We start from the raw sequence: 27,254 nt of genomic DNA on the forward strand, positions 1-27,254 counted from the left end.
TGAACAAAAACCATAGGGCAAGGAGAAAAAAAAAAAAGCGGGGCCCCCTCCCAGCTCAATCTCTGCCACTGGTGTGCATGGCAATGTCAGAGAGGCAATGTGATAATTGCAGAATTCAGGTCCTATTTTTTTGCTTTTAATGCTATTTACTGCATAGGAAATATTGCCCGTATTATTGTCTGTTGCATAGTAAAACGTAAAGCAAGGGTCATTTCTTTCTTCTTCACACTGCTGATTAAAGTTTCATCTTTGACAGTTGCATTATCTTAAAATGCTGTGGATTTTCTCTTCGACCACCTGTTGCTTGAACATCCAGCCAGTCTCTTTGTTTTTACGCTGCAGCTGGTGCCAGTGTTTTGTTTAGCATCTGCAAAGCTGTCGCTTGCCGATAACAGCAATGAATAATCCAGCGCGAATCAAAAAGTCATTGTTTTGAATCTCGCAAAGCTGTTTTGATTTGAAGATAACGAAATTCGATCTCCAGAAAGAAAAACAAGAGTTAAAACAACTTCATGTTCTGCACCTTCTGATAAGCAAAACTGTACATTTTATTTTTCATCTGACAAGAATAAACTTCCTCAACACTCTGAGTGTGTTGGAAGGAAATGCACACAATATAATCACGGCTTTTCTTCAGAACCATTCATGTGGGAGGAAAAAAATGCTCAATGTAGGAATGGATGCTGAGACCGATTTAAAGAAAAACTATTCAAGGGGAAAACGTTTGGAGGAGCAGATGTTTGACATCGAGAATACTCCTAAATCCAACATTAAATCATCCATTAACGTGAGAGTAAATACAGATCTCCCATTTTGATATCTAAAAATGTGCAGGTTTCATAAAGCTTGTTTTGAGTTTATTTTATGCTGATGGGCTAATCGAGACTAAATATACAGTTTAAAGTTAAATCCAATTCTAAACCCGAAGGTCGTTGTATCGAGAGTTGACTGTACTTGATTCACATGACAGTAATATATTAAAAGAATTCAAAGTTTGTTTAAGTCCACTTTATGCCTAGGTAGGCTAATCAGGACTGGATTTACAACTTATAGTAAGTAGTAACCTACAACTTATAGTAAGTAGTATCTGAAACACTGAATAAGGTGCAGGAACTGAACTAAGGGCCCCTTGATTACAAGGCAACAATGTTACCACTATGCCATCAGGGAGGCTCAACATTATTATGTGCAAACAAAACATGACAGTCTTGCATGAAACGAATACTTCACAAATTTTCAGTTAAAGTGATGATTTTATGGAATAAAAACATAAGGTTTAAATTTGTGACTGAAAATCAAGAACACAAAAAGTGATTCTTAATGTGTACAATTTTCAATTGAAATGTTTAAATAAAGGGAGTGGTATTGTCAGTGGTTTTGGGCATTTGAATGAAGGTTTTGAACCAAATGACCACGATATGGCAGATTACTGTACTACTAATGGTTTGCAGTGGCATATTAATGGTCTGAAACCAAATTCCCTGACTTTTCCCGGTTTTCTAGACCAAGTCACTCACTCAATTCATGTATTTAAACATATGTGTAAGAAGCTCATTATGTTTGAGCTAAATACCATACTTAAAATTCCAATAACCAAATTATTAGAATATTTCATTCACATGTTAAAATTAGTGCCAAGGAAAACTGAAAAGAAATTGACTGTTTTACCTAACTAATGGATCGTTAGTTAACACATTAGCTAATGGTTAACAAAGAATTCTTTTTATGTAAAAAATCATAATTACAGCATATATAATACATAATTATAGGAAAAGTTAGTAATATATGTATTAATGTTAATATCATCCAAAGATAAATTCCAATAGCCAAACACTAGTAGATTTTTACATGAAAATAGTGTTGGCCTCGCCAATTGCGTAGTCACCTCGTAATCAAGAGGTCCAAGGTTTGGATCCCACTTTAAAAATTTGGGTTCTGTCTCGATTAGCCTATCTGTGCATAAAATGGACTTAAAATAACAATTCAATTCCATTCCTGTCAAATTTCCCTCAGGCATATGCTCATAAAGGATACTCCCCATTCATGACTGCGATTGAGAATTGCATTAAAGAACAGGACCTCTCCTTCTGGCCACAGAAGTCTCTCCCAGAATATGGAATCCACTACCACAGTGAGTAGTAGGGACACAATTCCTGCTGGAAGAGCATACCGGAAAATGCTGCAAAAAATTTTACAAAGCTGAATTACCCTTTTAAAATTAGATACATTGTACATATTAAAATCATGCAATAGCTACACATAGTATTGATATTCATCTCCAGTAATGTAATTTATAGTGAAATACAGTTGAATGCTGTTATTACATTTTCCAGTAACATACATTCAACCTATATGGTCAAAATAGAGCAGATTTTACATTATCCCTAAATTTGAAGTTCTCTTTTTTACCTTCATCCCCTGAAAAACATAAAATTGAGGTTCCACTATAGTGTTTTTATCGTACCTTACAATTAGGAATTATTTTTTTCATTACAGAGAGGAAGGGATATTCAATATTAAAAAAAGGGGGCAATGAAAGTAAATTCAACTCAACTTTTTACTGTATCTGCACACTATTGCAATAAATCTTAACTACTGTATTAGTAAGTAAATCTGTATCTACATAAAAAGTAATTATCTACCAATGCTCTTACTTTGGTCACAATACATAGAGTTAGTTGTTATATTGTATACTGCCTAAGTATAACCCTATATCTTACTGGGACACTATTTTATTTCTTATTTGTGTGCAATAAATATGAACCTAACATACATGTTGATCAAATTCAAATTATCAACATTAGTAATTTCTTTCAACCGTATTTTCAACCTTAAGCTAATATAGAAGTGCTATGTGATGCATATGGGGGCTCTAATTCATGATTTTGTGTAGGTTGAACTTCATGTGTGAACATTCCATTTCAGTGCATAAATGACAAATATTTTAATATCCTGAATGCTTCACACATAACCTTCTGAATATTTTCAATTGCACCTGTAGAAGATTGAGATAGCATAGCTATAACAGGATATTTATACAAGACACATCCTAAAGTTTTATTTGCCCAGGTGCAGTGGGAAACTGACAGTAGTAGGGAAGTCCCCATCAATCAGTAAGGTACCAGGCACAGGCAGCTTACAGATCTTTGGAGTACAAAAAATCGAGAATCTGATTAATGTTCAATGGCACTTTCGTGTGACTTTTGAAGGGCTGCCCCCACATATGAAGTAATATGGTATGTATGGTATGGTATGTTAAATTCTAGAACATCAGATAACTACACTCAGGCAAAAGCATTGTCTGAACAAGTCCTCTGAGAGATTTCAATGCAGTTTCCTCATGAAGATTAGTCGTGCGTGATAAGAAAATCCTACTTTGAATAGTTATGTCCCAATTACAGAGTGCTGACTCCCACCACAGTACGGACAACAGTAGGGGGGTGTGTCTCTGGAAACCCAACCATGTCTGTTAAATGGTTACCACAAGGGTGAATAAAAATCATGATTATTATTTAAAAAATAATTTTTGATGATTTTTTTATTTAAATCGATATTTTTATTGTTTTTAAAAAATGTGCTTAAAATTCTTTGTATGGTTTCAGGCAATCCTTTTTATAGAAAGGATTTTTCTTGTAAACGGCCCTGTAAAATATTTGAACAGTGATTGAAGCAAATAAAAAAAAATATGAAAATACACATTTTTCTGTTTCTGATACTGTATATACAAGGGTTGATCAAATGAAAAGGTACGAAACGTCGTAACAACGGAATCGTTTATATAATACCGATGCCGCGATGGGTGAACGTAGTGTGATATGTAGGGGAGCGATTGGAGTCACCACGCAGCATCGGAGCATGCATCGAACGCGCATGCGCAGGAGAGAGCAGAGGCTCCGATACAGAGCGCCGTCCAAGTGACGCGGCAGTGCGTGTTCGGACAGGATGGCGTTAACATTGGCAAATTCGACTGTTGAGGAGCAGCGAGGCGTTATCCGTTTTCTGACAGCGGAAGGTGTTAAACCGGCCGATATTCATCGCTGGATGGTGAACGTTTACGGGGAAGACTGTGTGTCTGGCAAATCAGTGAGGAAATGGAGTGCCCGTTTTCGTGCAGGTCAAGAGAGTTTACTTGATGACCCGAGACCAGGCAAGACGAACACTGTCATCACGGCCGATCTCCTCGCCAAGGTGGACGACCTAGTGCAAAGTGATCGACGTGTCACATTGCGAATGTTGGCGGTAAAGATGGATGTCAGCTTTGAAACAATGTGGACAATTATTCACGACAGGTTGCGTTATTGGAAGGTGTGTGCGCAGTGGGTTCCGAAGCATCTCACCGACCAGCAAAAGAACCTGCGTATGGGGCTAGCAATTCAACATCTGTGTCATTATCAAGAAGACCCCGCTTTCCTGGAGCGGATCGTCACAGGTGATGAGAGCTGGTGCCATCACTACGAGCCAGAGACAAAGCGGGACAGCATGCAGTGGAAGCATTCCTCGTAACCTTCCCCTAAAAAGTTCAAAGCCGTGACGTCAGCAGGCAAGGTGTTGCTTACCGTGTTTTTCGATGTGCAAGGTCCGCTACTTGTGGAATTCCTTGAACAAAGACGGACCATTAACTCTGATGTGTACTGTGAGACACTCCGCAGCCTACGCAGGTCCATCAAGAACAAACGACCGGGGCTGCTCACGGAGGGTGTGGTTCTGCTCCATGATAACGCACGTCCACACGTCTCCAGGGTCACACACGCGGAACTGGCCAGGTTCAAGTGGGAGCAGCTAGACCATCCACCCTACAGTCCAGACTTATCCCCCTGTGACTTCCATGTGTTTGGTCCCCTGAAAAAGCATCTCAAAGGAAAGCGCTTCACCTCGGACAATGAACTCAAGGATGCTGTGAAGGACTGGGTCGCGTCACGGCCAAAGGAATTCTCGGAAAAAGGAATCATTCGGCTCGTTCATCAATGGGATCAATGTGCCTATGGAGGATACTTTGAATAAAGTATTCATTTACACCGACAGTGTCGTTTTGTACCTTTTCATTTGATCAACCCTTGTATGAACCTACTATGGAAATGTTTCTTAAGAGTGTTAATGAAATTATAATAATTTCAGTAACTTCTCTTCCAGTGAAAATAAAACATTCTGGATGTACTATGTAATTGTAACTTAAAATATTTTTATAGTCTTTGTAGCTAAATTTTATGTGGCCACGGTGGCTCAGTCGGTAACGCATCTGACTACCATGCTAGAGGTCCCGGGTTTGATCCCCGGCCGGCTCAAATCCGGGAACTTATCTAACGTTGGAAGCGGCCCCGGTGCCCACCCAGCGTCGAATAACATGGGTACCTGGGGGAAACCCTGGGGGGTAAAGGCAGTCAGGGGCGTGATGCTGATCACATCATCCCCACTCACGACCGGATCAAGAAAGTGTGGGGCGTTACCCCCACACCCCCTATATGCCTTCATGGCGTGGTGCTATGCACAGGGGAGCACTTTACCTTTTTTTTTTTTGTAGCTAAATTTTGACAATCTTTTTGATGATAGTTTGCAAAATATCAGCTGCCATGTTTATTTACAGTTTAATGATGATAACATTATTTACGGTTTAACGTGATTAGTATTTTGTGTGTTATTCTACACAAAATGTTTGGTATTTTTTCCTACAAAAAATATTGAATTTTAAATCAAGAGTTTACAGTTTACACATTGCATTTTCTTTCGTATGAGCTTCACCCCATCAGTACATATATTTTTGTTTCCTTTCTTAGAGCCTAATAAACACCATTAAATGATTACGAGATTAATGTACTTTCACCAAAAGTGATTTTGATATCTACAAAATCCTTATGTACATTTTTCTATCAATTATTTCCTTGAAGCGATTTAAATCTTGATTTAAATCAATCCATCTTGGTTACCACCAAGGCCTAGAGCTACATATTTATGTAAATAAAAGAACAGGATATCAGTACAAAAACTGGGCATATTTTGGCATCAAAAGCGGTATATAAAGATGGCATATTGGTGTTAAAATGATGAATAAAACCCTGAATTTTAATTTAAAGACCACACATATGACACAAAATTAACACTTCACTTTTAAAAGCACATTTATGTAGTTATCTCAGTATTAAGTTTATTCCTGTGTAAAGGAGTCAATTTTTGCTTCTCAAATATTTACAGCAGAATTAATCTATTTCCTGGGATTTGCATAACTCATAGGATAATTCAGACCTCAGAAGGTGCCACATTGGTAAATAAACCCTAAATTTCGTGATTAAGAGTTTATTTCACATAATTTCATGACAAAACATAGTAAGAGAATGAACCTCATAAGTTTCAAAAACATGAAAAATTAACATTACAATGTATTATTTCAACATTTTGTTTTCGTCAAAAACTAAATATGCATGCCCCTACTGATGTTCATCTTCGACTCAACTTCAGTTTTTTTTTAATGGAAAGGTGTGCATGAGACATATGAAAATGGGCTAGAACTGCTCCCCTTCCCACTGTCACATATCCGAATGTTTTATTTGTGTTTCACTTTACATATTTGTTTTGAGTGAGTTTTTTCATACTTACAAACCACACTGTACATGTGTTTCAATGGTATAGGCAACAACAACCTGTCATTCTCTATGAGACACCTAGCTATTTCTACTAGTGGCACTGGAAATTTATTCTATTTTCTTATGCAATGATTTGCTTCTAATGTGCGACATGTTTTTTTTATGCGAACTCCAAATAATTGATTTAAAGTAATATGTTACGTCGCAGAAAACCCTTCACAACTCAGTTCGCCTCTAACGAGTCGTTATGCGGAGCGTCAGTCTTTTGTTCAGTGACATAGTAGCACAAGTCACCGCTAGAGGTCAGGGTGTGCGCGCTTGCCTTGCTTTCACCGGCACACAAGGCAAAACGTACAGTCCAATACAAACAAAAGCGACCTTAAACTCACTGCCTTTTTTGTGAAGTACGACAGCGTGAAGTCACACATGGGGGATATTGGACTTCAAAGATATTAGCTACTCGCACATATATATGACCAACTATACAGTTTGCTAAGTTGATCTACGAGGAAATGGTTGGAAGACTAGAATCAAAACTACCATGGTGCACGTTTAGTAAATGGACTTTTGTGATTTCAGGGAGGTACGTTCGTGGAATTTGTAAATAGTCGTATTTTGAGGGAAATCAGACTGCACGATTTCATGATCTGATTTAGTATTCCCATCGTCAATTGGGTGTCAGGCAGTGCATTATAACGTAGCACAAACGGGCATTGTTATTATGGTCAAATACTGAGAGTCATTTTTGGAAGAAGAAAACGTTAAGAACACAATGTGTTAAGTTTTGTGCGTTTTCTGAATTTGGGGCTCACACGAGAAGTCGTGCACTTTCGACGTGGTTTCGCTGAGCAAATTGGGTTTGTCGAATACAGAAGTAAAATCCGGAAAAGGAGCAAGACTTCGAGTCAACATGCAGTAACCGTATTGGAAGAGGTTACATGGACAAAGGACTGAAATAGAAGTTGCCAAGCAGACGGTGCAGTCGTTTCCATTTTCACGAAACCAAAGAGAAGGATACTAGTGCCGGTGACGAGATCATTGGAGCCCAGGTTAAGACGAAGGATGGGGTTGCATGTCTAGGAATCAGTCCATCCACAAAAGAGAAAATAAGGTATGTACTGTGAATCCAAGTTACGTACGATTTCTCTTTAGCCTCAAAATAGGCCTCAGTTTCGGCGATTACCTCTTCATCAGTGCTAAATTTCTTTCCAGCGAGCATTCTTTTAAGGTCTGCAAACAGGAAAAAGTCACTGGGGGCCAGATCTGGAGAATATGGTGGATGGGGAAGCAATTCGTAGTCTAATTCATATAATTTTGCCATCGTTTTCATTGATTTGTGACACGGTGCATTGTCTTGACGTTTTTGCTTTTGATCGATTGTGAGCACGCGCGGCACCCATTTTGCACACAGCTTTCGCATGTTCAAATATTCATGCACAATATGTCCAACACGTTCCTTTGATATTTTTAAAGTCTCAGCTATCTCGATCAACTTCACTTTACGATCATTTAAAATTATTTTGGGGACTTTTTTGATGTTTTCGTCAGTAACAGCCTCTTTGGGGCGTCCACTGCGTGCATCGTCTTCGATGCTCATTTCGCCTCGTTTAAATTTAGCAAACCACTTCTCAACGGTTGATTTTCCTGGTGCAGAGTCCGAATAATGTTTATCAAGCCAAGCCTTGGCTTCAACAGTATTTTTTTTCGCCAAAAAGTAATGCTTTATTAACACACGAAATTCTTTTTTATCCATTTTTTCACAATAACAAAAGCTGCTTCACTCACAATGCTATATCTCACGAACTAATTATCCGGCAGCTGTGAAATTTATACACGTATCTTTTGAAGGTTAGTACTAAGTAAAAATCACATGGATTTAATTCTAGTAACGCCATCTATGAGTCAGCCTACGAACTTTTCAGCCCACCTGTTAATTGCGTACCAAATAAATTCACTTCTCTCCACGCTTCTTGGTAATTAATGCGTTTAAAGTAACTATAATCTTGTAACAGGGTACTAAGAGCATCAGAAACCACAAACTAATTTGTATTTGTGCAATGTGACATTATGTATGCGTCACTAGGTATGCCTAGTTGCAAGTGTTTCACAAATGTTACTATTGTAGTTTTTGGTATGTTTACGTTTGTCGTGAATTGTTTAAACTGAATTAATGATTGGGAAGACCATGTTGTAAATTATGAATTTTCACGATGGTAACGCTGGTCGTTTGTTGATGTGTGCTTTATATGAATGTATTACTGTTGCCACCAATAGTAAATTCTATTGGAATAAAAGCAAGATAAACTATAAAATTGAATTGTACCATTTATCATCCCTTACTATATACTTCTTGCCATAATTAGTAAGGTATTGGTCAATGTGTGTCTGATTGAATATTACTAATTGTGGCTCATTTGATTAAAGCTCTTTGAACCTACGTAATTAGGTGCAGGGTATTTGAGTGTTCTTATGAACCTGATGCATGATAGCGATGCAACTTTGGAGAATGTGCCTTTTGATATAGTTAATGTAAAATACTAGTTTTGAGAGAGCGTTACTTTTCTTTGTTTCATCGCATGTATTTTGTTGATCATTGGATCTCGTAAGAGACTTGAAGCGACACGTGACAACGTGTCAAAGGCTTCAAATACTGTATACGACTATTGTAATGTGTTGGTTGGGGGTATATCAATTTCGATTCCTACCCTCTGGGTCGCCTTCCTGTTTATTATATCATTTACTCAACAAACACATTACAAATGACATTAATTCTATTCAGTTCAGATACTTAAAGGTAAGGATTCAGTATTCATGGAGTATAGCAAAATGATTAGTGCTCCTGTCTTTGGGGCAAGAGGTCCAGGGTTTGATTTCTGGTTTCAAATTCTGATGTTGACCCAGCATTGTAAGGACAATACAGGAATATCTGAAAGTGGTATAACTCTGGTTTACAAAACTACATGATGGGTGATGGGTCTTTGTGTGCTGACCACACATTGCCCAATGTGTTGACCTTCTTAGGAGGCAAAGGGCAGTTTATATTTTTGTGGTCTATTGATGAATCACGAGCACTAGATTATAAAACAACTCGCGCACTTTCGACGTGGCCTGTGGCCACGTCTCGTGCGCTCGCCGACGTGGTTCGCTTATTTGGAAAGTTTTGAACGTAAATTTATGTGTGTATGCGCTGTAATATGTACAAATAATCAAAATATTATTGGTTTCTTTGTTAATAATAAGCTGGGTAAGTAATAACAGTTTCAGGATAGTTAGTTAGATGTTTTATGTAAACGAAAGTAACATTTTACTTCTGTAGTGAGTTTTACATTTTTAAACATAATTGAAATAAAGAAATGTTTTCCTTCATTCTTCGCAAATTTCTATCTCTCCTCTGCAATGAATTCTGATGCTCACATTTTAAAATTCGAAAACTCTAATACTGTGCACAAAGTGGACTTAAAACACCAAATCAATCAATCAATCGAAAACTCTAGCATAATTCCCTTACAGTAGCATTCGGGGTGAAAATAAACTTTCTTTAAGTTCCCTAGCAACGTCCGTTTCCATGGTGAACAACAAGCACGGCAAGCTCTAAGGAATTGCATGTCATTATACCCCCTAAACATTTAGTTGAAACAAGCACGATGCAGATATTTACGCATTGAGTTTACCAATATATACGTAATTGTATCTGGGCTGAAACTCCTTATTATGTAGATGTCACCCTTGTTTCAGGCACCTTTTCAAAGTCAGGAGTTGATTCATCTGTGTGCTATTGATCTGTGAGAAATATAATATATCTCGACAATTAAGAATTGAAGGAAACAATGTGTGCGAAAGAAATGCCCGTGGCAACGGTTGCTAAGGACGTGAGAAAAGGGCATTTTCACCCTTAAGGAAGGGCCGACTGAGAGATTTTTGAATTTTCTCGGCCTTTTGGGACGATTTCATGGGGGGTCGTAATCGGGCGTTTTTCGCCTCCGGGGCTTCCTTCATGGAGAACATTTATGTCAGTGAGTCAGTGAGTGAGTGGTGGGATTGGGGCTTTATATATATTGGATTTGCAAAAATTGCAATGCACAGCAGAGGTGATTCTTTCAAATTGTCAGAGTAAAATTGCATGCCCATAGAGCACTCGCTTGACTGCACAATGTTATTACTCTTATGCGAGTGTATAATGAGTGCTCAGTACTGTATGTTCACTATATCACAATTAACACAAACACATGATTATCATACAATGAGTGCTCAGTACTGTTATGTTCTATATATCACAATAAATACAAACACATGATTATCATACAGAGACGTTACACCATGAAGTTTCATGAGCAAATAAATATTGCTGCCCCCTGAAACTGGCAAGGGTAGCTATAAATTAATTTTCCTACAAGCAAAACATGACAGGGATTTAAAAAAAAATGGATTTAAATATGGATTATAAAAAGCACAGAAATCAAATATATACCAATCACCTGACAGGGTCCAAACGTTTGTGGTACAGTTCCCACAGAAGAATAAGGCCGAAGAACAAGGCAAGTTCAGAACGGAATATGATTATAGACAATGCTGAGTACCAGATGAACCTCCCATAAAGCCGCCTCAGCCAACTTTGCAATGCAAGTAACACTGTAACATAAGAAAAATATAATTATGTACAAACTGCATAAAACTTTCACAGAGCAAGCAAAATTATTATTCTTATATTTATAAATGTACTTCTATTGTAAATTTTCAGGGCCAGTTTTTAAATAAACCAAGAAAATACTGTAACACTAGTTACATTGGGTTGTGTTGATATCTTTCATTCTCCCATATTCCACTTGGTGTGGGTGGCATATAGTTCCTCTTTTTTCCAGGCTGTTTCCTTAGTTCGGATAGCATATGACGGTAAGATGAATGGTATATTTTAGGCTGGACATGATGAAGTCGCAAGAGAGGTACTGCAATTAATAGTAGTGATTTAGAAAAGCTATGGAACTGTGAATGATTTCTTCCATGCATCCAACAAGGATTAAAAAATTGAAAATTATGATATCACAGCATTCCGGTAAACAAATTGAGCATAAGTACGCTATCTTCTTTCAGACTACTCAAGTCCCAAGTATGAAACCAATAAAGGTCCCTCCTAGAAATCCGATGTAGGGAAGAAATTCACAGGTTGGCCACTGGCTTGCCCTTTGTAAACTTTAGCTTGGGTCATGACTATGCTCCAGGAAAACAAATGAATGATGGTAAAATAAACTGAACAAAGTTTTTGAAACTTGCGAGAATCAAATAAGCAAGAAAATGTAGTGAAAGAGCTTTCTCATCTTTGCACAAAAGTTGGTTTGCTAAATTTTTTGTTTCAAGTCCATTTTACACTCAGATGTACAAATCAGAACTGAACCTACAATTTATAATGGGATCTGAACAGCTGTGGAATGTGTTTGTTGTTCTAAGTACACATTATACAGACATCCACATTAGGCTAATTGGGACTGGACCTACAGTTTAAAGTGGGATCCGAACCACTGTGCAATGTGCCTCCACCAGGTATCAAATCCAGGATGCCTTGATTACAAAGTGACGACACTACGCCATCAGGGGGGTCTGCTGGTCCTGTCTCTCCAGTGGAAATAGAAACCAGAAGGCACAAGGCACCAACTATACCAGAATGGAAGCTCTGATAGCAATTTGACAGGGTTCAAACATAATGCATGACAAATTCAACAAAGAATGCATAAAATCAAGATGTTAAGAGCCATTATTTTGAAATTCGAACAAAGTGAGATAGTTGTATTTTCTGATTGCCTTCATGTTTATATGTTGAAGTAGGTCATGAGAAATGAATATTGTGTAATTCTGAGACCTTGAAATTTTTTTCCTCCCCTGTACAAAATGTCAAAGTTCAAGGTCAGCCCACTCATTTTTCATGAAAAGTGAAACATGGGTAAGTTCGGAGTGCTGTATCCTTGGAAATCAACAACATCCCAAAGTTTTTTTTTCATATACTGTTAATGTAAGAATGGTTCCTTACATACATTCAATTGTTTTGAATGGACATTGTTGCTTTCCATTGTTATGCGACAACAAAGAGGGTCCAAATTGCAGTTTTTTCCTGCTTTCAGCTCTTAATATCTTGGTTAAGCAACAGTACCCCATAGATTTGTTTACTGGGCATTGAAGCTCACTATTAGGACAAGCTACCTGATATAGCACATTACTGCGATATTGATGCTGTTAGCAGATATAACCCTTTGAATACTCAAAAATTGTGAAATCTGCATCTTTAGAATTAGGCCTATCTCAAAACAGCATCAAGGTAAAAATACACTAAGTATGCCAACTTGTAGGTGAATATCTGTTCTAACACAAATAAATGAAAAAAAACTTTGGGGTCTCGTCCCACTTTTGAGAAAATATTTTTTTAAAATATTAGGAAATGTCAATGTAAATTATCACACTTCCTCCCCTATCAGAAAGTGGAATAGACCTTCCTTCTACTTTTCTTTGTTCCAAATGGAACAGCCCATGTCTTGACAAGTTGTGGGACAGTTTTCATTTTCCTTTCTTTGTCTGCACCACAATTCAAAGAAAACCAAGCACATTTGGAGTACCCCATTATGCTTGCAAGGTGAAGTACCCAAAAATATAAATTTGTGTCTGTTTTAAAATTGCTTTAAAACAATTGCCAAGTTGATAAAAAAAGCACGTTGGTTATTTGCAATAACAATATTAAATATGATGGAAATATCATAAGCCTGCTTCTCCCTATAGGCCTATTTGAGATTGACTGCTTGATATTGAGTTATTTTACGTTGCTTTTCTACCACTTTTAGCTAATCACGACAATGAGAATGAGTGGTGATGATATGAAATTATTGAAGCAAAATTCACAAAGAACAATCGTCCCCAGACCAGGATTCGAACCCGGGACCCCTGGCATCGTGGCATGCTGTGGTGACACCACTCCATGACGAAGATCCGCTCCTAGGCCTACCTTAACTGAAATTTGTTTATTTTGGGAATCTAGCACAAACAGCATAGTATTGTTACAAGTACAAATTTTCACAAGTAAATTTTGTTATCTTTAGTAAAATAATACTGAATATTTTACAAATATACTCTTATTGCAATCCTGCCCAAGGGAGGGGGGTTATTATAACCCCTCTTTGGCCAAAGGCAAGAAAAGATGGGGGAAAAATGGCTGGCTACTAAAAAATGTATAGGTGCCCCTCCCTTTCGGAAGTCCTTGGTACGTCACTCATTCTAAGCCCACTATATGCACAGGAAGGATAATCGGGATTTGCAGTTTAAAGTGGGACCCGAATAACTTGTACCTCAACCTTGGATCACACCAGGACCAGGGACACCTTTAATAGGAGGAGGCGACGTTACCACTACACTATCATCAAAGAAAGGAAAATGAAAACTGTCCCACAACTTGTCAAGACATGGGCTGTTCCATTTGGAACAAAGAAAAGTAGGAGGAAGGTCTGTTCCACTTTCTCATAGGGAAGGAAGTGTGATAATTTACATTGACATTTCCTAATACTTTACAAATTATTTTCTCAAAAGTGGGACGAGACCCCAAAGTTTTTTTCATTTACTTGTGTTAGAACAGATATTCACCTACAAGTTGGCATACTTAGTGTATTTTTACCTTGATGCTGTTTTGATAGGCCTAATTCTAAAGATGCAGATTTCACAACTTTTGAGTATTCAAAGGGTTATATTTGATAACAGCATCAATATCGCAGTAATGTGCTATATCAGGTAGCTTGTCCTAATAGTGAGCTTCAATGCCCAGTAAACAAATCTATGGGGTACTGTTGCTTAACCAAGATATTAAGAGCTGAAAGCAGGAAAAAACTGCAATTTGGACCCTCTTTGTTGACGCATAACAATGGAAAGCAACAATGTCCATTCAAAACAATTGAATGTATATAAGGAACCATTCTTATATTAACAGTATATGAAAACAAAACTTTGGGATGTTGTTGATTTCCAAGGATACAGCACTCCGAACTTACCCTTGTTTCACTTTTCAAGAAAAATGAGTGGGCTGACCTTGAACTTTGACATTTTGTACAGGGGAGGAAAAAAATTTCAAGGTCTCAGAATTACACAATATTCATTTCTCATGACCTACTTCAACATATAAACATATGAAGGCAATCAAAAAATACAACTATCCAAACATCCCTTTTTTGTTCGAATTTCAAACTAATGGCTCTTAATAATTCACGTTCTTCCATAGCATTTATTACAAAGAAATGTGAATCAAAGGAGAAAGTTACTTGAATGAAAGCCACACTTACATTTATACATTTACATAGAAGTTTCTCACTGCACTCACTCTGATTTTCCATTTTTTTATTTTTTTTTTTAAATGTCACTTTAGTAAACAGAAAATTATCTACAGCTCAAAAGATTTAAAAAAACAAACACAAATAAAATATTTAACAGTTCTAAAACTGATAGAAATGTTCGAAAAGTATAAAAAATCAGCCACCTTACCTAATGGGAGAGCCATAATGTTTGGTAGTGGTCTACTGAGATAATACATGAAGTGATACTGGCTCACTGTAATCGCTACAAACCATGTAGTGAATCGTGGCCCAAAATATTCTTGGATTTCTTGCCTGAACATCTTGAATGCAAGGATTACACACAGTGCCAGAATAGCTCGAACTGAAACAAACATTCACCAATATGTTAAAACAAATTAATTTCAGCATTAGCATTTGAAAAATGTGACAAGTGTGCACTTCTGTTCAGATAAAATGGCTCACACTTCACATGTTTAACTCTATAAAGTGTGCCACTTTATGTGAACAGTAGTGTACGAGGACTGTGTAAATAACACATGCCTAAAGTAAGGTATTTCATTACTTTTATACTGTCTGTGGTCATAAAGTCTATACTGTTAATATCAATAGTGTAACCTACGTATATTCTATTGTGCCTTTCATGGCCTCAGTGGCCGAGAAGCAGCGGCTAGCGTGACAGTCAATGAGAGCGTGTCTGCTCCCAAACTGGCTGCAACATCTGCGTAAGTGTAAATGTTAGCTATGTGATGAAATAAGCTCGTACAATTACATTGACAGTTACAATTAAATGAGCATGTACCTTGTTACAAGAGATGTTGGAAATGATGTCTTTCTGCTTCTACATATCTACAGCATTTACTAAGGAAACTTTCATTAACATGCATTATACACTGCTCGAATGCTGGTAACTGCAGTCACTCTCTCCCCCTTCATGCAATGCCGTTCCCTCTCGTGTGTGTGTGTGCTCGTTGATGGAGCTGTCTCGCATCACTATTTGCACAGAAAGGGTACAGATACTCTGCAAGCGATGTTGGCAAAATATATAGCAATGAGTTTCTCCTTTTGTTTTCTGTCATAAACATCATTTTTCAAACAATAGTGTGTGTAAATGGAAACAAAAGAAAACTAAATCTAAGAAATATATGTACATCAGAATCTACAAAGAATATCTAGAGTTCATAGGATTTGAATTACTAGGTAGTGCAATTTTTTCCCCATTTCAGATGAATCAATTTACACACAATTCTTGCCAAATTTTCAGAATTGAAGGAATTCTCAGTAACTAGACAAACTGTACTCATTTATTTCTTCTCTTATTCACATTGGATACTTACATCTGCTAAATTCTGAGTCCACCGCAGCAATGACATTACTGAAGAATTTTGAACTTTGGAAAACCATACAGATAATCTAAATTTGAAAAAAATTGTCTTCAAGAATTGAGAGTCTGAATGGATTCCATTAACTGTTTCTTGGATATTTGCAGTAAAAAAAGAGAGAGGTTTAGGATATCATAAAACTATCAAAAATATCCACAGAACAGCAGACAGAATAGAGAACAGGATACATGATTTGGTACTGTGTTGGTTATAAGCCGTTTACAGACATAATGACTCATTGGTTAATCAGAAACTTTACTGCTAATTTTACTAATATCTTCAGTAATAGCCAGTAATTTAGTGTAAAATTTCAAAATTTTGTTTATAAATACACAATTATGTCCTAGTTACTCTATATAATTATGCCCCGACTAATTGCGAAGATGAAGTTATACTGCCTGAGAGTCCAGATGCCAAAGCCTCGCTGGTCTGCAAAATGCAGTCCAGGGTGTACTACATGGAAGTGACGTTGCAAGGGTTACCCCTTAAGACAAGAAAGTGTTAAAGAAACAAAAACAGCAATCAACAAAGAAAAGCAATAACTCACCAACATACTGGGCACAAAATTTCCCAAAATCCATAGCATTTGTGAGTAGAACCACTGGATATGCCAATGTAGAAACTACAAGAGGTCCAAGGAATGTACGAGGAACTACACCAGGAAATTCATGATGGTCGTACTGAAAAATCAAGAAATAACATACATCAATTTTTCTTGTATGCATTGTAGAATTATTCCTCTTGCAGTTTACGGTTCTTACAAGCACATACACACAATCAGAAGTTTTATCCCATGAATACACTCTGTTGTTAAATCTCACTTACTCACCACCTAGAACGCATTGTCAACTATTGCCAAGGGACAGCACTTAAGGGCATGTAAAGGGTTTTGCAACGGTGCTATATGCATCACCACGAAGGTACATTGTATTACATGGGGCAACCGGTATTACGGCTGTGATGGCTATTTGAGGACCAGGGCTCCGGAACTTGAATTTTCCACCTATATACTTCCTGAAGTGAAATTGGAAGAGGGGTTCCCCTACATTATTCAACATCTATTTAGAAGAAATAGTTAAAAACTGTTTCGAGAGCAAGGGAGGAGTAGCAGTTGAAGGAAGGAAAATGTCTTGGATAAGATTTGCAGATGATATGGCTATGTTGGTAGAAAATTAAAGAAACATAAACACCATGCTACAAGAAATTAACACCCACTGTGAACACTTTGGGATGAAAATAAATGTGAAATGGTGATCGGAAGAAAGCAGAGGAAGGCAAAAGTGAGCATCAGAGGAAAGACAATCGATCAAGTAGACAGCTTTAAATATCTTGGATGCACCATAAGCAGTGATATGAAATGCAGCCAAGAAATAAAAGTAAGAATAGCAATAGCGAAGGAAGCATTCAATAGAAAGCAAAAATATTTTCTGTGAACGTATGAACTGAGGAAAAGACTAATGAAGTGCTTTGTATGGAGTGTAACTCTATATGGTGCAGAAACATGGACACCGAGAACAAGTGAGAAAAAGCGACTGGAAGCTCTGGAAATGTGGTTATGGAGACGAATGGTACAGGTGAAATGGACAGAAAAAGTGAGAAATGAAACAGTGCTAGAAAGAATTGGGAAAAGAGATGATGAATGCTGGAGATAATCATGAAAAAGGAATTGGTTGGACCACTGGATGAGAAGAAACTGTATCCTAAGGGATAATATTGAAGGAATGGTCGACGGAGAGAAAATCTGGGAAAGAAGAAAATTCCAAATGATTAACGACATCAAAATAAATGGGTCCTACGCTGCTACAAAGCAAAGAGCTGAAGATCGAACAGCATGGAGGTTGCAAGGAAAGACCTGCCCCTGGGTAGAAAAGAATGAATGAATGAATACTTCCTGATTGAATGCATAACAGCAAAAACATGCATCAAACTGAAAGAACCAATAAACATAAAGCTACAAAACACCTATTTTACTGACATTTCAGGAAACAAAAGACATTTCCACACAGAGGTGGCAGCTTCCACAAAAAATAATAGGCATCATTTATGAATAGTTTCATGCAAAAGTCGGTACTTCATTACAGTGTTTTAACACCTACTTTTGTTACTTTAAATATGGATTTGGATTTTCAATTAAAACCATATGTAAGTAAAGTTAAGATAATTATTACTGGTGTGGTGTGATAAAAGCTAAGTGAGTATTGTATGGGAAAAGTTCTGTATATCTGCACTAATCTTCTTCTTTTGTCCTAATCAATTTATTTTGAAAAGCCCATTGCCTTCATTATTATAGGTTATGGCATCTTGTGTAGAGGTATCATGTCATTTAACTATAGTCATCAAGTGTCTTGTCCCTCCCCTTCTTTTATCATTTACTCTCTGGGTAGCAATAATTCGTTCATTGTTTTCTTCTCACTTCACACGTGCATTTTCATGTTTCTGGCACACATCGTGCCGAAGTTGTTTCCACAGCTGAATGCTGCCCGTAAACAAGAGGATGCAACGCAATGCCCTTGAGAAAACTTGATGGCTGCTTTTGTGGGAAATTCTTGGTCAGCAGGTTGCTCCGCTGAGCAATTTAAATCGCTACAGCAAAACCCGTTTATATATAAAGAGTACCAGGGTTTTTTCTGCCTAGCAAAAATGTACTGGTACTAAAAATATATGTGCACTTATGAGATCTAAAATTTCTACAGTTTGAGTTTTTGTTTTTAAGTCCATTTTATGCACAGATAGGCTAATCAGGTCTGGACCTGCAGTTTAAAGTGGAATCCGAACCACTATGTGCCTCCACCTAGTATCAAACCTGAGATCCCTTGAATGCAAGGTGACGACACTACCACTCCGCCATCGCAGAGGTCCAGGAAATTAGCACACAAATGCAGTTTCCAAGGTATATTCCTTGCATTTGTAAACTGGCTACATTTGTTTGAGAACTTCCAGTTCCATGACACATTCAGCTTACTTGCCTTGTAAGATTTGAAAGCTATTCTTCTTGATGTGGCCAAGTTGGCTGACTGCAGACGAAAACTGGCAGAAAATGTGATGAAGCACCTTTCTTTGGAGAATTTAAAAGTAAAATTAAAGTAAAGTGTTCCCCTGTGCTTTGCACCATGCAATAAAAGAGCATAGGGGGTGTGGAGTTAGGGCCGCACATGTTCTTGATCACGACCGATGTGATCAGCACCATGTCCCTGGCTGCCTTTACCACCCACAGTTTCCTTCACGTACGCTGGGTGGTGAATTTAATAAATCATTATATGTATTTGATGGGTATATACAGTCATCAAACTTCGCAAATTACGATGACAGTGTATAGATAGAATGAGCACCATAAATAGTTATCTTGGGCTGCAAAATTGGAAATGAAGGAAACTTCAGGGAGCCATTACAAAGTACAGAGTAAAATAGCATGACAACACACCTAAAATATTTCTTTCATGAAGATCAGTCACATGACTTTACATCCCTACTATACCCTATCCCAGCTATCTCTGGATTTTTTTCTAATCCATTAAAAAAATTATAAAAAAATATTAACAACAAATTTTCCTTCAGTTGTTTCCTGACTTACGAAGGGATGAAATAAATGGTCATTGAAAGAAAGATGCTGCATCACATTTTCTGCCAGTTTTCATCTGCAGTCAGCCAACTTGGCCACATCAAAAAGAATAGTTTTCAAATCTTACAAGCCAAGTAAGCCGAATATGTTTACACTCATCTGCTGGAATTTAACATGTTTTCATTTTTTTTCTTGATTAGCTGGGCTGGGCTGTTGTGCAGGACATTATCATAACTAACTAACTCTCTTAACTTCTTGAACCCGAAGGTTCATGGCTGAAGCAACACAGACCTTCCATCTGTCCCTATCTTGAGCAAGATCTACCCAATCTTTTCCATCCCTACAGATTTCCTTTAGGTCCATCTCAACGTTGTCCCTCCATCTTCGTCTTGGCCTTCCTACAGGTCTCTTACCATCAGGTTTCCTGTAAAACTCCTCTCTCCTCTCCCATTCGTGCCACATGGCCTGCCCACCTAAGTCTTCTTGATTTAATTATTCTAATAATATCTGGACATGAATACAAATTATGTAGTTCTAAATTATGTAACCTTCTCCACTCACCTGTCTCCTCATCCCTTTTAGGTCCAAAGATTTTCCTAAGGATCTTATTTTCAAATACTCTCAATTTATGTTCCTCTTTCAATGTAAGGGACCAAGTTTCACATCCATATAATACTACAGGCAAAATTACTGTTTTGTATATTTTAACTTTTAGTTTCTTAGATATTAAACGAGAAGACAAAAGTTTATGAAGAGAGAAGTAACATGCATTTCCTGAATTAAGCCTACTTTTTATTTCCTCTTTAATATAATTTTCATTTGTTAATATTACTCCTAAGTATTTGAATTTGGAAACTGGTTCAAACGAGTAGTTATCAATAATTAGATTTTGATTATTACCTAACACTTGGTTTCGGCCTGTAAGCATATATTTAGTTTTCTCTTTGTTAACTTCCAAACCTATCTCTTTAGTAGTTTTGAAAAATATTTTAGCATTATTCTTAATTGTATTCACATCATCCCCCAGTAAGTCTACATCATCTGCATATGCTAACAACTCAGTCACACCATTTAATTTTCGTCCTTCGTTAGTTTCTCTTACCTTCCTAACAGCATATTCTAAGGCAAAATTAAAGAGCAATGGAGATAATGCATCTCCTTGTTTTAACCCATCATGAATTGTAAATTTGTCAGACATATTAATACCCACACGGATTTTACTTTCTGTTTCACTGGTGCCAAACTCTACTAATAAATTATATAATTTATCTCTTTGGACAGAATCATATGCTTTTTTGAAATCAATGAATAGCTGATGGATATTTTGATTATATTCCCAATTTTTCTCAGATATCCGTCTGATGTGAAAAATTTGATCCGTTACATTTAAATCCACATTGATAATCACCTATAATTTCATTAGCATATGGGGTTAGTCTTGCTAAAATAATGTTAGATAATATTTTATATGTTGTTGAGAGTAGATATATTCCACGTAATTATTGCAGTTCATTTTATCACCTTTTTTAAACACAGGAACAATTATGGATTCTTTCCAGTGTTGAGGGATTTCTTCTTTATTCCATATTAAACAAATTATTGGTATGAATGCACAATATAGAGAATGTCTCCAATTCCTTTCCTACTTCTTATACTCACTAAATATGCAGTCCTGGTAAAGTATCTGGAGTTAAGATTTGGAGGTTACGTGTAAAAATTGTACACTTACATCTATATATGTTGCAAAATTACGTTCTTCACTACCGCAATCATTCTCCATACATAAACATAACAACCATGTTTGATGATATGAACAAGTGACGTTCCGCTTTCTTAGGGCTGTCTACAGAATTGCCACACTGTTCCTTCGTTACTTGCAGAGCATTAGTTGTTGCTTCGTCAGTGAGAACGACGAGGTAGAAGAGCATGTGGACTGCGGACTTTGATTAGAGGTAGGTTTGGCAATGGTGTTCGAGCATTCTTATAGAAAAATGGCATCTTGGGCAGTAAGGATGTTAGTGCTACGAAACTTATATTTTGTTACAATATGTGCTCATTGGGAAAAGATTTAACTCATATCCGCAAGAAACTTTTTCTGGTAAGGTTAGGGTAAGAAAGTATCTTGAATTTCGTTAATATTTGGTAGATTAACTAATTTTGGACTTCTGATCTGATAGCCACACGAACCATGCACGGGTAGCCCCACAAAACATTGATGGATAGCCCCACTCAGTGGTGTATCCTGGATTTTCATAAAGGGCATGCTGTACACAAATTTTTTAAAACATATATATTATGGAATGGGGGATAGCATTATACGTATTCAATAGTTGACGATTTGCACATTAACATTACTAAATATTGCATAATGTATAAAGTAATGAAATATGGATAATAAGTTCAAAACTCACCAGGTTTGATGTCTGATGTGGAAGTCTTCATAAAATTATAAAATCACTTGAAATTTATAAACAGTTTATTGGAGATTCACAATTTAGGTTTGTTTGGTTTATGCAAATAACATTATAGTAGAGGTCTAAATTACAATCAGATATTCAGGAACAAAAGACCAGACTTAATTAAAATAATTTAAATGTAAATTCTGTTCTTCTGCTTTGAGTGGTAAATTCCCTTATAACATCTTCGTAAAATGAGGACAATGCTTTAATTTTCAGAAGCAGCTCTTTTTCAATGAATAATATACCAAGTGCACTTAATCTTTCTTGCGATTGGGTTGCTCTAATATAATTATTAATTCTTGTTAATGCTGAAAAAGATTGTTACACTGATGCAGTTGAAGCTGGTATTGACAAAATGAGTGTAGCCAACTTGTAAGTTTCAATCATAATGTTATGAATATTGTTCGTGTTCATATATGGTACTAGTTCATGTATGGGGGAAGAATAGAGAGCAATCAATTCATTCTAAAGCTTTACAAAGTCAAATAATAATAATAATCCTGTATCACACCCTCTGTTTCATTTTCAGTCATTTTTTAAAAATATTTCTGGAAAATACTGCACTAGGCCATGTGGAACTTTGAAAGAGGCCCAGAAATAAAAATAAACCAAACTTTAAACTAAATGTTTGATTTGATTTAGTTTATTTTACTTTGCGTTTTGTGCCTCTTGGCTAATTTGCGAAGATGGGATGAGTGATGAAATGGATGAATGGACATTCACAAACAACCAAGCCCAACCGGGATTCAAACCCGAGACCCTTGGCGTCGCAGCGCGATGTGCTAACCACTCGGCCACAGGTGCTTTGTTATTCCTTAGCCTTTTAATAACATCTTTAACTTCAGTCAAGTTAGGTTCTGCAACGGTAAAAGTTTACTATCCTTCGGACACCTATAACTTCTTAGTTTCGTCAATTTTTGACATTCCTACTTACCTATCTGCTTCGCGGAACATTCCGTGAATGGTTTTTGGGGATATCCATCCTGGAATCGGTGGGAAATTTAAACTAAAAAATTATTTTCGTTTTGAAATTTTTGAGTACAAATTTCCCACAGATTCCGGGCTCCGCCCCTGGGGTAATTGACCTACCGCCCCAACAGCTAAAGCGGCCCCGCCTCCACTCCGGCTCCCTCTATAGACCCCCTGTTAAAGGCATGTTAGAAATTGGCCGGAGTCACCTGCCCCCAAATGAGCCCCAAACTTTTAAATTTGAAGAAATCCGTTTCCAGGATATGGAAAACTTACCTAAATTTCACACAAAACACCTTCCCGATGTTAGACAATACTACAGGAACTTATTACGGTAAGTAGTTTCTTCTGTAGAAATGAAGAAATCTGTCCGAACAATAGTAAACTATTACCAAATAATTATTTTCGATATGTTTCATGGCATGTTATTTGTTGATTGTTTCAGTTATTTTCTGTGCCAATTTCTAAAAGTTGTAAAAAATTCTATTAATGTAGCCGGGCTTTAAACAGTGGCGAGAATTAGTACCATATTACACCTCCTACTACTTCCAAAAGCAAATCAACTGCTGTTAAACATGCATCAGCTCAAGAGTCAAGCAACCAGATTCACCATGCTGTTCGTAAACTACAGGTTGGGACAGCTTCGATAATGATGTCAACATGACATATGCGTAACCTACTTGTAAGACTTGGGCTGGAGTTTGAGAACACACATGTTGTGAGAGAGTGAGGTCGATATTTGTTTGCCTTGCAAAAAGGTCACCCCTTATATTAAATACAACCAGGATTTCATATCAGGGAATCTAATTTAAGAGATGACAATTTCTTACCTCGGATAAGTTGTACTTCTGATAGAGAATATCATGCATAGCCTGTAAATTAAAACTCTCCTCCACTTTTGTATATGGTGAGTATAGCAAGTGGATTAAAGCAACGAAGATTATTATCTGGTCCATCTGGAAAAAAACAAAAACAACTTCAGTAAAATGGAAGACCTACATTTAACATTCAAATGAAAATTTGATATCATCTGAGTATTTTCTGTGATATTTGACACAAGACAAAATATTAAATTTAGCTAAAACTTGGATGATCTATGTCCACTTGTGAGTAATATACATGCATACCTGTTAAAAAATTCAACTCTTCTGCAATCAATTTGATTACAAGTTAGTTAACATTTAAACACCACCAGTAGCACATTACTCTCATTTCTGTTTTCTTGTTCATTTATATTCATATGGAGGCAATATGAGTATTGTAGCTATTTCTTTTAAAATAAATTAATTTGAGTTTAAAAGTGTGGGGTTATCAAATTATACTATGTACAAAACAGATCACAGACTTAGAACTAATCATCGCAGAAGGTTGATGTTTGATTTAGTTTGATATCTTCTATCTCTCTTTTTTTATATATACTTCACTGTTCACCTGAAAATCTCCTGTCCAGCAAAAATTTATTTTGTAAAAGTCCCGTCTGCCGAAGGTCAAATAAAAAGTATGCTTGTATATGATTATACTATTTTGAAGGAAAATTATATTTTGAGCCTTAGAATAATTAATTTAGGAAGAAAAGAATTACATTAACTCTTCTCAACAATGGTTGCTGCTGCCAACTGCCCACAGGTCTTTTAGTGCATTATATTATCTTGATCAATTTTGATAATGCTAATTCAGTCATCTTGATCAATTTTGATAATGCTATTTCAGTCATCTTGATCAATTTTGATAATGCAATATATTAGCTGAGTATTTCAGTCATTTAGATACTCTAGGCAGAATTTATTTTTAGAAAGGGCAAGAATTCCTGTTTTCATTGATTGATTTGGTGTTTTAAGTCCAGCTTATACACAGTAAGGCTAATAGGGATTGGACCTACGGTGTAAGGTGGGATCCAAACCACTATATGCCTCCACTGGATATCGAACCCATGACCCCTTGATTACAAGGCAACAATGCTATAAAGAATTACTGTTATTTGCCATGGAAATTACGTTATGTAATCAAAATAACTATAGCTCTATCAACATACTTTGGAAGTTCTACTTCACTTCTGTGCAAGTATTAAATATTACAATATTGCGAAAAGAACTGCAAAAATGTTAATGAGATAAGAAATATTTCTTATAATTCACTTTGATAATATGCCAGCCTCTGTGGCGGAGTGGTTAGCACGTTGCGCTACGACGCCCAGGGTTCCAAGTTTGAATCCCAGCCTGGGTGTAGGTGCGTTCATTCATCAATTTCATCATAAAAACGTGAATACACCTTAAAGAATGTTCCGCAAAGCCAGATAGGTAAGTACGAATGTTAAGAATGACGAAACAAAGAAGTTACATGTGTTTGTGGAATAGTAATTTTTTACCCATTCTAAGCAAGCTACTTCCATAGCTTCTACGTCTTTTTTGGTATGACTAAGATGACCAGACCCCTCTTCGATTTTTTTCATATTTGGCATACTTACTAATTGAGGACTGCTAAAGACGAACCTGAAGTTAAAATTTGTCGGAAACTTCTAGAAATTGGTAAATAATTGCGAACCATTGACACTAGCCCCATGAACCATTGAAGTGTGGTTAGGTTAGGCAAACAGTTAAAATTTCGTGTCGTGGTAGTATCAGGATCTAGAAATTGCAAAATAATTGCGAACCTTTGACGCTAGTCTCACGAACCATTGGCGCTAGCCTCACGAATCATTGACGTGTGGTTAGGTTAGGCAAACATAGTTAAAATTTGGTGTCCTGGTAGTATCAGGAATATATATATATATTTGCTTGTGAAACAAAAAATTTAGCGAAAATAGACGGTTTCCATTCCGAAAACTAATGCCTTATTTTTGCTTATTTTGCAATTTCTAGAAGTTTCCGACAACTTTTAACTTCAGATTCGTGATTAGGAGGCCTCAATTAGTGTGTATGCCAAATATGAAGAAAATCGGAGAGGGGTCCGGTCATCTTAAGTCGTTCCTCTTTTTTACATGACAAGTAACAAGTAGTCCCTAAATAATTTCCATTGTATTGAAACAAATCGCCGGCACTTGTAGTTCACCCAGCAAGCTGCACAATTCCAACAATTCGACATACTCAACTTTTAAAAAAATCAGAAAAGAGATTAATATAAATTGCAGTTTCCTAACAAATAATTATTGTAATTTTTATATCATGGAATTTTCCTAATGTTTGGGCAATCTTCTACATTATTTACATTTAGATTCTCAATTACGTCAACGAATTATTACTAATCATTCATAAAATTATAAATATAGTTCATACTTTGAGACTATCCAAAATAAACCAATCTCTACCGGCCATCCGTGTTTCACTGTTTTCGAGATACTCTGCAAAATTTATTTTCCAGAAAATATTAGAACATGTCAGCAATTGTTAGAAACACTTCAAATCCACTTGAAAAGCAAAATCATCACTAATTTTTCTAAAGCTAAAGCAGCCGGACCGGTATATTCTCCGTGGCAGTAAGAAAGAGAGACAACTGCGGTGTAGAAAATTATCCCACCTTGTTGAGAAAACCGAATGTCTGAAAATAACAGTTTTATTTTTATGGGAGATAGGTTGACCCTACTGGATAACCTTAGCAATATGGTATATAATTAAAAATATATCAAATAGCATAAAATATCAGTGATCTAGTTCATGGCAGTAGCAACGTTAATATTTATTGCGTTATTGGTCAAATAGTAACACCATTCGTTAGCCACATCTACAAGAACAAAATTTTGATTGAAGAGTTCAGCGGTTCAGCGTTTCTACTGTGACTAATATTTTTGACTAATTTTTTTAACAATTTTCTAAAGAAAAAGAATGATATTGAGACTTCTGTTTCCAGATCAGCTAAATGCAATTTAGTGTTTAAACTTTATTAAAGTTGCCTTGTTTGAAATTGAGAGCTGAAAAACCCGCTATATGATCAACTTTGGACGTGGTCACGGAGAGCATTCAGTTTGAAAACATCATCTCTTTCAACGGTTGAGTAGCAAATGA

General features: G+C 36.7%; 1 protein-coding gene across 1 annotated transcript in view; it reads right to left on the reverse strand.

Annotated features, from left to right (window-relative positions):
• Alg12 (Alg12 alpha-1,6-mannosyltransferase) overlaps positions 1 to 26,721 on the reverse strand; it is a 44,044-nt gene extending 17,323 nt beyond the window's left edge. Inside the window, exons 1-6 of the mRNA XM_083118899.1 lie at positions 26,529 to 26,721; positions 24,087 to 24,212; positions 16,817 to 16,949; positions 15,078 to 15,251; positions 11,051 to 11,204; positions 2,035 to 2,179 (exon numbers count right to left, since the gene is read on the reverse strand). Of these exons, the coding sequence (XP_082975025.1) occupies positions 2,035 to 2,179; positions 11,051 to 11,204; positions 15,078 to 15,251; positions 16,817 to 16,949; positions 24,087 to 24,212; positions 26,529 to 26,567 (771 nt within the window). The 5' untranslated portion in view covers positions 26,568 to 26,721. The remainder of the gene's footprint in view (positions 1 to 2,034; positions 2,180 to 11,050; positions 11,205 to 15,077; positions 15,252 to 16,816; positions 16,950 to 24,086; positions 24,213 to 26,528) is intronic.
• Positions 26,722 to 27,254: the final 533 nt, after the last annotated feature.

This window comes from Lepisma saccharinum, chromosome 3 (assembly GCF_977018435.1).
Source record: "Lepisma saccharinum chromosome 3, izLepSacc3.1, whole genome shotgun sequence".
Classification (NCBI taxonomy): domain Eukaryota; kingdom Metazoa; phylum Arthropoda; class Insecta; order Zygentoma; family Lepismatidae; genus Lepisma; species Lepisma saccharinum.